Source organism: Octodon degus, unplaced genomic scaffold (genome assembly GCF_000260255.1).
Source record: "Octodon degus isolate 3935 unplaced genomic scaffold, OctDeg1.0 scaffold00037, whole genome shotgun sequence".
Classification (NCBI taxonomy): Eukaryota; Metazoa; Chordata; class Mammalia; order Rodentia; family Octodontidae; genus Octodon; species Octodon degus.
The window spans coordinates 4341547-4354695 of record NW_004524613.1 but is presented as its reverse complement, the minus strand read 5'-3'; the positions used below and the strand labels follow the sequence as shown (position 1 = coordinate 4354695).

The window sequence follows — 13149 nt, the reverse complement described above, 5'->3', positions numbered from 1 at the left end:
CCAGCCTTTGGGGAGAATCCTGACTGGATCCTATTGTCCAGCTTTCACTTTCCCAGACTCCCCGCAGCAAGTGGCCATGTAACAGTCATGACCCACGTGACATATGGGGTAGTGTGTGTAGTCTCCTGGGGAAGGTTTGCCTCCTCCTAATGTGGCAGAAGTAAAAGCAGTGGGCAGGTGGAATCATCTTGCTGCTTGCCTGAGGAGTGAGACAGAGGCGGCTCCTGATCAGGAAGGAAAAATCTGTGCCCAGGTGGCAGGACGGAAGGGTGCAAAGGTCTCATTCTTGAGATGGTTGAGATACTGCCATAAATCCAGAACCCTACTGCTTCCATCAAGACTTCTTGCCTTGAGATTAGAAGATCGTGACCACCCTGAGGGCAGGGCCCCTGTTTTTAGTCCTCAGTCAATGCCCTCCCTCTGGAAGAGGCCCTTTTCTTCATTTCACCACACTGGCTTCGTGCGGTGGGAGCACCACAGATTCCAACAGGCAGAGGCTCCTCTGGCACTTCCCACAGACATTGGCAGAGGAGGAGAACAGCAAACCCGAAGCTGCCCCAGAGTCCACTTACCAGGACAGACTTTTAGCGAAACAGACTGCTTTTGGATTTCAACTATCAATTCAGGTCATGCTCGAGTCTTCATGTTTCCACAGATGCCCCTGGACCCCAAACAGCCCTGGGAGGCTCCGCTTCCAAGGCAAAGGACAGACTTACTGACCACAACAGCAAAGTATGAAAATTAATCAAGATATTTAATAGACAGTGCAAACCATAATTTCATCTGAATATAAAGTATGCACATGTTTCCAATGGGTTATCTATCAGTTATCACAAACAGCAACAAGGACCTTAGAGCTATGTTAGAAAACTGTATAGCTGGAAGTGAACTCTAACAATCTCACTTGCTCTCAAGAGAACACATTCATTTTAAATCAAGGGCCACAAACTCCAGAAGACTAGGGAGGTGGGAGTGAAGAGGGCGAGTGGTAAACATGGGGGCCAGTACACAGGTGACAGAAACACAGTCTCAGGAAACCAAAACCAGCATTATTACAGCTAAAGACAAGAAAAGCCTATGGCTTTTAAAAAATGACTTTCTGCCAGTACCATACAAGTCTTACAGATATGCGACAAGTCAACTGACTTAGGACAGAAGCTACATTTTCAGATCATTTCAATTGCAAATGGTCGACCCTTTCCATTGAGGACTCAGCAGTGGCATTAGCATAGTCCAGAAGCTCAATGTTGGATTTGCAAATACAATTTATTTTACAGAAATTCGACATTATAAACAGCAGGCACCTCCCCCCGCCCGCCCCTCCCCCCCGCCCCGCTGGGCACAGGCCATGCTATGCGAGGTGAGCAGCGATGCAGCCACTGCTTTGGAGTGAGATTCGAGTGCAGCAGCCCCGGCCTGCACTGCCCTGCCCTGCCCGCCTGCCCGCACACGCACGCCTGCCTGCCCGCCCACTGCTGCGCAGGTCATCAGAGTCTGTTTGGGCCTAGCTGCTCTGGGCCAATCACATGGTTCCAGCCCAGTTCTCCAACTCCTTCATGTCTTCGTCTTCCTCTTCCTTCTTCTTGGCTGTGGGAAGACGGAAAAGGAAACTCAGGGGGGTTGGCTGTAGTGCTCCTGGGGCCCCAGACTGCCCTGTACCCACCTACCCTCTCCTCAGGCCCAGAAGCTGCAGGCCAAGCTCAGGGAGAGCTGGCTCACCTCCCACCCCCAGCATGGCTAGCTGGCTCAGCAGGCACTGCTCCACTGAGGTCTCGGTCCCAGAGCAGCCAGAGGTGGCGAGGTAGGGCATGGGACATGACCTGCACTCAGGCTCTAATCCTGGCTGGCCCCCAGCTCCACCACAGAGTGCCCAAGCCATTCTCTATCCAGGTGACTATACAGGCACGTCTCCTCTCTACACCTGGAAAAGGATGGGGACCACAGCCCAGCATGCATGATACTCTGGGTCCCCCTGCATGCCAACTCAACTGTTCCTCCTCTTCTAGTTTGTGTAGAATACTTCTGCCAGGGTAACGCAATGGGAGGGAGGGGAAGTTGCAACAGTGGCAAGGAGAGGATGGGTCTTGTGGAAGCAGGGCCCTAAAGGAGCCAAAGCCTTCCTCCCCCTCCCTAAGGCTGCCTCTGAGGGTCCAGGCTCTCATGCACATAGCACTGGACTCAGACGCTAGACAAGGGCTGGCCTGGATTTAAACTTTCACACCTTCTCACAGTGCCTGGAACTTTCTCTTGTTTGATGATGTAAGAAACAAACAAGATGTTTCAGTGCTGGAATAGAGGCTCTTAACTGGGGATGAATCCCCACCTCCTGCCACCAGGGGACATTATCTAGAAATAGTTTGAGTTGTCACAACTGGGGACTAGTGGTTGCTATTGACATTTAGCAGGAGGAGGCCAGAGATGCTGCAAAATACCAACAGTGCACAGGACACCTGCACACTCTAGGATCATCTGTCCATGTCAATGTGCTGAGATGAAAAATCCTGTTAGAGACACTTAGGAAAGGGCAGATGACACTGTCACCATGATCACCACAACACATCCTATTTGGTTCAAAACTCTGCATAAGCTCAGATCCAAGTTGAAGTCAAGTGACCACAATAGCACTCGCAGGGCACCAACAGTGTGCCCTGCAGGCCTCTATGAGGATTACTTACTGGGTTTGGATGGTAGGGCTATTGAGGGAACATTTGGTAGAGGAACTGTTTCAGGACCGCTGATCTCCAGCAAATTCTTGTCGAGCTCCTCCTGTTCTAGTGCTTCCAATTCTGCCATGAGCTCATCCTGCAAAAGCAAAGAGTGAGAACACCTCCCTGAGAATGTTGCCTGAGCCACGCCTCCGACCTGATGCTTAGGGGAGGGGGGATGTGAACCTCAGGGTCACACTCTCCAACTCATACCCTAAACAAGCTTCCACTGATGTCTGTACACAACTGTGGGGACTGTGCCAGGCTGTGAGCACCCTGGGAGGAAGGGTGGTATCTTTTCATTCCTAATTGTTCACCTCAAGTGGATGTCCCGAGTGAATGGTCAGGAGTGTTTGCTGAATGAAGCCAACCTGATGTACTTAATTTGGCTCTATCAGAAACTATGAAAACATGCTGCCAGGAGCTAAGGGTATTAGCTGAAGGCTGCTTTCTCATTCTACAATGGAGTTTGATGGCATAAAGGATCCCATTTGGCAGAGAGGGGCTGACCTTTAGGGAACTCGAAATGAAGGTATACTGAGGCACCTGCCAGGGAGCTGCTACTCTAAAGACCCAGAAGACTCAGGATCACAAGTTGCTATGGCAGCAAGTGGAAGGAAGGGAGCCAGGGTCTAGGAGGGGTCCTCTTAGGTCTGTGAATGTCCCTCCTGGGCTCCTCCTCTAGTTCATGCCAGAACTGTACAGGCAAATGCTGTGAGCTTCTCCAGAAGCTCAGTGCCCAGTGCCCACCCCAGGGAGACCCAGGGTTACCTCACTAAAACCAATTCCTATTCTGAACCTGCTGAAGAGGCCCAGTGAAGGTTCCCTCACTCCACCTATGTGAAACAGTAACCACATCCCTCAAAATCCAGAATTCAAGGAGAGTTAACACCATGCCCATCTATATCCAAGTCTGGAGAGGAAAGAATGGATAATTTCCAAACCACACCTCCCTGCTCCAGAATCTTCAAGAACACATCAAGAACCAGCCTGGGTGTCACCCATGAGGATTATGTGATCCACATGAAACTACTCACCTCATCAAACTCTTCTCCAAACCCTACAGGTTTAGAAATAGCTGTGGAAATCTCCTCTGCAAGTTCTTGCTGGTCAGCAATATCCTGCATTAATTCATCAACTTTATTGATGTCCCTGGAAATGAATCATCATATTAGTTTATCAGTCTCTGTAAAAGCAGAAATGTGACTCCACACACCCTGCTGCTTCCTAGGCACACCCCCTACAATATGTAACCCCACTGTGAGGAGTTACTGTGCTTGTCAACCATTGCTTTCCTCTTTCCCTTTCTGGGTTGAAACTGTGCTCATCACAATAACCCAGGATCATTTGGGCATTTTTAAAAATTCCATGAGACCTGTTTCCAAGGCAGTGGAGTACATGATCCATCTTAGGAAGAGGTCCAAGATAGAAGGCAAATTAAGCTCAGCTGTTTGAATGATTAGTCAAGGAATCCACCCAGGGCCATGGCCCGAGTGAGAGCCCTATAGAGTCAGCACTCCCCCTGCCACTGGGTCTCCCCCCATCTGGCAGGGACACCTACATGTTGTCATGTGCGGCCTTCATGGCCTTAGCAGCGTAGCCCATGTTCTTGAGCACCTCGGTGTTGGTGTTGGCGTTCTCCAGGGCTTCCCGCTGGAACTCGATGGTGGACAGTGTGCCATCAATCTGCGCCAGCTGCTTCTCGTACCTCTTCTTGCGCTTCAGTGCCTGGAGGGCCGCTGTGCAGGAGAGAAAACAGGTTCAGAGCCCAAACACAGGGTGCTGCCCTTGGAGTCACTGAGCCTCCCCTGGTGGTACTGGATGCATCTTGATAGCTTCCTTCCTTTATGACGGTTAAGCTCTGCTGCAAAGACCACATTCAGTTTTCAAAGAAAATTCACACACCTCAGTGTGCAGCCAGGAGACAAGCCCAAAAGCAGAGATCATGCTCCCCAGAGGCCACACCCCCAAATCAACACAGCACCAGACATCCAGGACAAGAACACACATTGAGACTGCCACAGCACAGATGCAGGTGAGCAACTTAGGATCTCTTCTAGGTTTCTTATGGTCAATAAATGAGATAATGAGCATTAAATGGAAGTAGACACTCCCAAACTCTGACAGCTCAAAGTATGATAAAGTAGGAGGAGCCTGGCACAGTGGCACACACCTTTAATCCCAGCACTCAGGAGGCTGAGGCAGGAGGATTGGCATGAGTCAAAAAATAAAAAAAAAATTAAAAAAGTGGGAGAAGTGCCAACTAAATTACAGAAGTAATGAAGGAGTATACCAAATATAAAACTGGCTAGGTGTGTTGTGTTACACAAAGCCATAAATGATTATAATGCAGAGTAATGTGCCAACACACAGTGACAGAATAATGATGTTCCTGCTCTTTGAGACAGTGATTTCTCTCTGGAAACTTACTCAACAAAATTCAACAGCAAGTCCCAGCTACACAGTGGTACCCGTGCACTTGGGAAGCTGAGACAGAAGGATCACAGTGAATTCAAGGTCAGCCTCAATTGAACTACATAGTGAGACCCTGTCTCCAAAAAAACAAAAGCCAAAAAGCACAAGTCCCACAACTAAAGATGGCTACTACAGCATTTTCTATAATAGAAAATACATAAATACCGTATTTTTTCAGTGAGACAGGTTCTAGGCTAAGTTACACAGGCTGGGCTTCAACTGGTGATCTTCCCTCAGCCTCTCAGAGCACTGGAATTATAGGCATGCACCACCACACCATAATCATTTTGTTTTAAGGTCTACTCAAGGCAAGCAATTTGAACAAGGTAAATTTGTGGCAAAACTGGGCCACATTCCCCTGCTCTAAATCCAGGCTGCTTCCCCTTTACTGCTTCAATGCTCCTCTTCACATACTAGAAATTTTTTTTTTTTGCACACACCTTAAAGGGACATCTATGCCAGGAAGGTGGCTTAGCAGACTCAGGCTTCTGGAAGGACTGTGGTGACCCAGCAGCTCCCCAGACACACACATGCATCCATGTACACAGGCTCCCTCGTGTCCAGAAGATGCAGGCCGGAGCCTGAGCCAGAGTTAGCCAAGTTCTACTACTACGTCAACCATGAGCTGTGGTTTCTCTGTAAGCCACATGGATAGGTAACATGACCTTCTATTCGTGCTCTCTCAACCTAGGATTCCACCCTGAGACCCACCTGCCAAGGTGAAAATGGTCTTGCTTCAACATGACCATCCATAGTTCCTCCAGAAGCAGCAAATAAACCAACTAGGATATACTTCCCCAGTCAAAGGATAAAGCAAGTTAAGGAGAAGTTGCAAAATATATGAAATTTTATCTGCTATCTCCCTTGATCTTTTATTTATTTTTGGAGACACAGCTGACCTTGAGTTCACTGTGTAGCTCAGGCTGGCTTCAAACTCACAGTGATCCTCCTGTATCAGCCTCCCAACTGCTGACTGAGATTACAAGTATATTCATATTACAAGTATAATATGAATGACTAACCTTGCCCACCTCAACAGGACTAAGTCCTATACGTGTTCCCTAAGTGCCCTCACAGCCTAACTTTTGCAAATTCCTGAAGGCTGGATCAAAAAATAATAACAATGAGTTAATGAGCTGTTCATCATCTGGGGGCCTGCCCCTTAGCTCAGTTCTTTAAGTGGCTGCGTCAACAAAGCAGTCAGGCTCAGGTTGCTGTGGTTGGATCCTTACAACTCAAGCTAGCCAAACCTGCCCTGAAGGCATTCGGAGCAAAAAAAAAAGAGCTGTTCATCTAACCAAATATTAAAAAAAAAAAAAAATCCAAAAATCCCTTTTCTGCCAAAGAATTCCCAGTGTCATCTGTAAATATAAGGCTTTTGTAATTGAAATCTAACCCAGGCCCACAGACGCGTAGGAGGTTGCTTTTAGATGGAAAAAAAATAGAACTTGGAATCTCCATATTTAATTATGCCTTTGCCGGTTCCAAGAGAGTAATTACAGCAGCAATTATAGAATCTAATAACCAGCTTTATTGGCTCTGAAAGCTGAAGCAAAAACAACTCCAACCATGTTGAAATAAACATTGGTCTCCAGACAGTTGCTTCATTAGACCCTCCCAACAGCTATTTAGGGGAAGATAGAATCCTAAGCAGCGGCCAGTCAAGAGACCTGCACCGAAGACCAGAAACACCTTTTGCAAGGCATGTGTTAGCAACAAAGCCATTTTCAGAGAACACATCAGTTTGCTACAACTGGACCAAACAATCCTTTCTTCCAGACTATGCCCAACTTGGCTTGAAAGATTCTGAGGAGAAAGTCAAGTCTACCTGCTTTGATCTGCTCAATATTCAGTCTAGTGGTAAACAAACCAAAGCATCCATCCCAGCAGATGCCAAACAGAGAGAGCAGGTATGGAGGGAAGGAGGCCCAAGCAATCTGCTCTCCCCAAATGGACAGAATCCGTAGTCCTTTCCAAGAAAATCCTACACATGAAGTCCTGCAGCAGAAAGTGCAGGGCCAGGAGGGAAGAAGTGTGCAGGCTTCTATCCACTCTTGGCATGAACAGCACAGCAGACACACTTTTGAGGACACTTACAAACCCAACACATCAGCCTAAGTGAGAGTTTTAAGAACCTTATCCACCCAGGCGCATGCAGCAGGGCCACTGGCAGGCACCTGGTAGGCATCTGGTAAGCATTGAGACAAGAGAAGCTGAGGGAGGGGCCAGGGAGATGGCTCAGGGTAATAAGCGCTTCCCTGGCAAGCACAAGGGCCTGAGTTCAATCCCTGGTCACACACACACACACACACACACACACACACACACACAGAGTTAACCAACGTCAAAGAAACTCATCCTCCTGTTGGGATTGTTATTAGCAGCTGTCCTTGTACCACACCTCAAAGATCCCTACTACATCTGAACCAGGTAAGAGAATTTTATCAAGGGCAGAGGGGGCTCAAAGGACTCTTACAGGTACTGAAGTCCAAGCCCTCTCATTAGGTAAAAGAGAAATGAGAGTCCCATTTAAATAGGACACGGTGGTACATGTCTGTAACCCCAGCATTGGGTTTTCTGAGGCAGGAGGATCACAGCCAAGTGCAAAGCCAGCCTGCCCTAAATAGTGAGACAGTGTCCTCTAAGGCTCCCCACAAAGATTCCTGAAGAAGGTGATACAGCCTGTCTAAACTAGACCCTGCAGCAAATCAGAGAAAGAATCATGACTAGAACTCAGGCATGTACCCCAAGACTCTTACAGCCACTTCAAATCTTTTATCTCCAAACTAATTTGCTGGAAATAAAGTAGCAGTTTCCCCTTCTACGAGCAAAAGTCTAACAACACTCTTTCGTCCCATCTCCAAACACTGTCCTCCTTTGCAAACCTATTTAAAAGTTCATGCTGACATATGGAAGAACTAGAAGGCTACTCAATTTGCTCTCTTAAGTCCCTGGTTAAAAGAAAACGGCATAGAAAAGTAGTGTTTATTGGCCTGGCTTGAGGGTACTGTCCTCAAATGGGTGCTGCTGATCCTGCCTATGGTTCCAGAATAAGAGACAGAGTAGGTCTCTCATCCTCTACCTTGTATAAAGATGGCAGGGACAGGGTGGACCTGTTGGGCTTACAAAAAATTATAACAAACCAAAACGCCTTTGAAGCCCAACAGAGGATATTTTGTGTCCACTGCCACGCGGGCAATGTCCCAAGTTCACCTGCACAACAGAGGGCCTCCCTGATACTGCTGCATTTATTCCCACACAGCTGGGGAGTTCGGGCCAGAAGCACAGAGACATTTTTCAGAGCAGCCTCCATCCCTGTGATGTATCTCCCTGTTCCCCTAATTTGGTCTCCGTGGCCTGGAGCTAACACACTCCATTTAGAGATGGTAAAGTAAGTACTTCTACATGACCAGGAAACCAGAATCTGAAACCCTGCTGACTATCAGGAAACACACAGGGAGTACAATACTTGCTGTAAGGGAAAATTTTAGAGAGGAAAGAAGAGACCCCTTAATTGGTTAAAAAGGGACAAAGATAAAAGAAGTTCCACACTTTCTGTACTCAGGACTGAACCCAAGAACCTTTACATTAAGCCTCATCCCCAGACCTTTTTCAAAGCCGTCTGTCTGTCTGTCTGTCTGTCTGTCTGTCTGTCTGTCTATCTATCTATCTATCTATCTATCTATCTATCTATCTATCTATCTATTTTTGGCTGGTTCAGCCTAACCTGAGGATGGGGCTGGCATAGCATGTAGTGCCGGGGATTGAACCACAGTCCCCTGCGCCTGCCTAAGCAGATGCTTCAGATTGCTGAGCTATCTCACTGAGTCCAATCTATCTTTTTGAGAAAGGGTGTTACCATGCAGTTCAGACTGGTCTTGAACTTACTTTGTAGCTCAGGCCTCAAACTCACAACAACCCTCCTGCCTCAGCCTCATGAGTGCTGGGATTACAGGTGTGCATCACTATGTCAAACTCAAGCCCTTTATTTTTTGAGACCCCTTGATAAGTTGCTAAATTACCCAGGCTGCCCTCAAATATGCAATCCTCCTGCCTCAGCCCCCCAGAGTGCTGGGAGCACAGGTATGTGCCACCATTACCAGCTAAGTTCCACAATGAACAACCTGTAACAGAAATCAAGTTGCTCCAAAATCATTTAAACAGCACATATAAAATGTGTTCTGGGTCTAGCACAGGGCTCATTTGTCCAAGTTGTACAGCTTCAAATTTCAGCTCCACCTACTTAATTTCAACTCTACCTACGTGTCACACTAACCCTTGTGACAACAGTAATACCCACTTGGCAAGGTTATTGTGAGGACTCCATGAGGCACAGAGTGACACACATGAGAGATGTTTGACACGCAGCAGGTGCTCAGAAAATGCCATCGGCATGGGTACCTGTAACTGCAGGATTTCTCAGTGCCTCTCTTAATGGGAAAGGAACATCCACACTACCACACCACCTCCACCACACACCACCTCCACCAAAGGAGGCAAGAGACAGATGGAAAAAAAAAAAAAAAACAACAACAACACATAAACACACCTAATACTGAAACACAGCTTGGGAACAATTAATTTAAAACTACTCTGGAGCCGGGGAGATGGCTCAGTGGAATAAGCACTTCCCTGACAAGAGCAAGGGCCTGAGTTCAATCCCCAGTTCTGCCAAAAGAAAACAAAAAAAAAAAAAAACTACTCTGATCCTGTTAGCCAATGCCAGCTTTGTCACCCCATTCTTTCACCCAGGCCCTCTCAGCACTGGGGCACAGAGAAAAAGAACTTTGGGGCTGCTGTCCAGAAGACAAAATAATTGCCCTGAGGTCAGACATCATTAAGTTATTTTACCTCTCTGAATGTGTTTCATCAAATGGAAAATGGGAAAGCTCTTCCAGCCAAAGATAGGGAAGAAAATCTCTGTGAGAACACTAGACCAGCATGGGCCTTCTCTATCTACCAGCTTTCTTCCCTGCCTGTGTCCAGTGCTCTCTCTGGGAATCTACCTTCCATCCCGGGCCCGTCCCATCCCCTAGCCCAGTGTATCTAAGTGTATAAAGCTGTGGTAGAGTGGGGACAAAATATAGTAACTTCCCTTTACCTGTGGGAGATATGTATGCTCCAAGGCCCTGTTGGATGCTTGAGCCTGCAGATAGGGCCAAACTCTATAACTACTATAGTTTTTTCTATATATGCATGCCTATGATAAAGCTCAACATATAAATTAGGGATAGCAAAAAATAAAGCAGAATAATTATAACAATATACTATAGCAAAACTTAGGAAAAGTTACTTAAAACTTAGGAAAAGTTATTTCTGCAATTTTTCATTTAATATATACAGATCACAGATACAAAATTGCAAGAAGGCACAACTGAAGTAAGGGGAAACTTCTGTATATAACAATGGCTAACTTGGGCACCAGACACCAGGACTGGCACTTTGTGCACTCACTGGCTGGGTAGTCAGTACGGGTACTGCTCTACTTGACTGATAGAATGCTGAGGCCCCAAGAGTACAGCATCTGCCCAAGTTATGTGGTTAGATAGAGGCAAGCTGAGGCTCAAAGCCAGGCCACCTATCTGCAGAAAGCACATTCCTTCTCTGTAGAGGAACATCTGCCCTATCCAAGCAGGCAGCTGGGGCTGCTTCTGCCTGAGCCTGGCAATCTGAGAGCCTTCGCTGCCTTCTGTGCTCCAGACTACAAGCCATCAGTGTCTGCTCAGTCTGCCCAGACACTCTACACCCACAAAGGTAAGCAGTACAAGTCTCTGACTAAACAAAAATTGTCTTTTTTTTTTTTTTTTGTATTTTAGGGAAGGGTCTACAGGGTGTTCAGGGTCTCACTACTACATCGGACTTGTACTGATCTGCCTGTTTACAGGCTCCCAAGAGCTCAAATTACAGGTGCGTGCCACCACTGTCCAGTCTCAACTGCCTTCTCAGCATGCCCCGGGGGTGGGGCTGGCACAGTAGGCCCAGGGATCGAATCCCTGGCCCCTGTGCCTGCCTGCAGGTGCTTTAATCTGCTGAGCTATTTGGCTGGCCCAAAAATTGTCTTTAATAGATTTCATAAGTATATGTAATCAAATATCATGAACTTATTTTCTCTGTACTTCAGCTAATGATTCTACACAGCTGTGGAATATACACTTTCTATTTCAAAGAACTGGGGCTGGGGAGATGGATCAGTAGAATAAGTGCTTGCCTGGCAAGCACAAGGGGCCTGAGTTCCACCAAAAAAAAAAGAACCAATGCCTTTTGCCCTCATGCCCAACCTGTGTCTTGTCTAGGCCACAAGCTTCTCTAAGGCAGAACCTACTTCTCTACCCCTAGCAGCATTGGGGGGTGAGGCCTCCAAAGTGGACCTGTGGTTTCCTCAACTGACCCCAACCCTAACCCTCTGTCTACTCATCCCATTAGGGGTACCAGATAACATTCCAGACCTAAAGTAATTTCCACTCTATATTCTAGAAAGGTTAAGGACATTTGGTAAAAATTTGATAACTCCTGTCACTTGCTTACTTTTTCCCTGTTGGCCTTCATTGAAATTCCTCCAATTTTACAACCAAAGGGCCCAAGGGCTTTTTATGTGGACAGTGAGAGTGAGACCTCTATTACATATACACCCAGAGGAAAGTGGCACTTGAAGTAAGCAAGCTGGACTGTTGCAGGGCTGGCCAGCAGGAGTGGCCCAGGCCACAAGAAAGAGACAATGGCCAACAGTAGTCAGGTCTAGGTGACATCTACCTCCTGCTCCCAGAAAAGGCAGATGACAGCTTCCCATGGCTTTGCTGCAGCAGAGTTCTATTTTGGCAGAAAGAGCAGGTGGGTTTTATATCCACCACTTCCGGGTCTTGTGTACAGTAGACCAGCTGTCACTGTTTATGTCCCCCCCCCCCCAAGAGGAGGTGCTTCGCTTCTCAGGCACACAGCAGGCAGTGGCTCTTGATGGGAAACTAAGATCCTAGCAAAGAAACTGACCAACCCCTGGTTTTGAAGGCCACAGGCAGACAGCTTGCATACTGGAATCCAAGGCCAACATCTTTTCCTCTATACTAGCCAGCCTACAGAATTTCTTTCAACAGCTTTCACAGGCTGGAACTGAGTACCTATGTAGCCCATACATATATCTTAATATCACGTGTCTGAACAAAACATGCCTTAATATGTAAATTTAAGAGTTACATAACTCATACAAAAAGTCCAGACTTTGGGCTTCTTTTGCCAATGCAGCATATCTGCAACACTGAGTCCACTACCTCTGGGAAACAACCCACTGTAGTGGAGCAGCTGCCATCCCTTTGGAAGGGGCACTTTCCAATTGACCTCAGAACCTACCAGCTGCTAACTGATGGTCCCTGGCATTAATCTTAGATCAGAAGAAAACTGCTAGGTGTTATCTAGTACAATTACATGTCTTCAGGCAATTAAGGAACATTATGCCCAACTTAAAGGTAAGCAACCGAAGTCACAAACGAACAACCTGCTTAAGGTCACAAAGTTAGAAGTAATAATGTATGAGGTGCCCTGACTGGATAGCACTCCTTCTACTACTCTGGGAAACACCTGTGTCTGGACAGCACCTGCAACACATGGTACCAAGACCAAACTGGGTCATTAAACAAGGACCCCTACTTTCTCAGGGTGCCAAAATCCTCATTGAAGACACAGAAAAGATTGAGTAGAGATTCTTTCTGGGACTTCATCCAGATCTAGTATTATATAAACCCCAGAGAGTTCTCAGATTTACAGCAACTAGATTGAGACAAACATAAAAAAACGCTTTTCTGGACCTTGTATGATCCTAAAACTGTAATCATCATCTCCACGCTCCATCTCCTCAGTATGTTACCTAATCAAGTTTATCTGTCCAATGAACTTAGCTGCCTCTCTTTTTAACTGGTTTTACAAACTGAGAAAGATCAAAGAATCCCCTAACCTCTAAACTCGGCTGCTCCAGCTGGGC

The 13149-nt window shown here is 46.8% G+C and overlaps 1 protein-coding gene across 1 annotated transcript in view; it reads right to left on the bottom strand.

Annotated features, from left to right (window-relative positions):
* Window positions 1-732: 732 nt before the first annotated feature.
* Window positions 733-13149, bottom strand: part of Chmp4b (charged multivesicular body protein 4B) — a 50193-nt gene continuing 37776 nt past the window's right edge. Inside the window, exons 2-5 of the mRNA XM_004630825.2 lie at window positions 4267-4444; window positions 3743-3857; window positions 2676-2802; window positions 733-1587 (exon numbers count right to left, since the gene is read on the bottom strand). Coding sequence (XP_004630882.1) covers window positions 1523-1587; window positions 2676-2802; window positions 3743-3857; window positions 4267-4444 — 485 coding nt within the window. The 3' untranslated portion in view covers window positions 733-1522. The remainder of the gene's footprint in view (window positions 1588-2675; window positions 2803-3742; window positions 3858-4266; window positions 4445-13149) is intronic.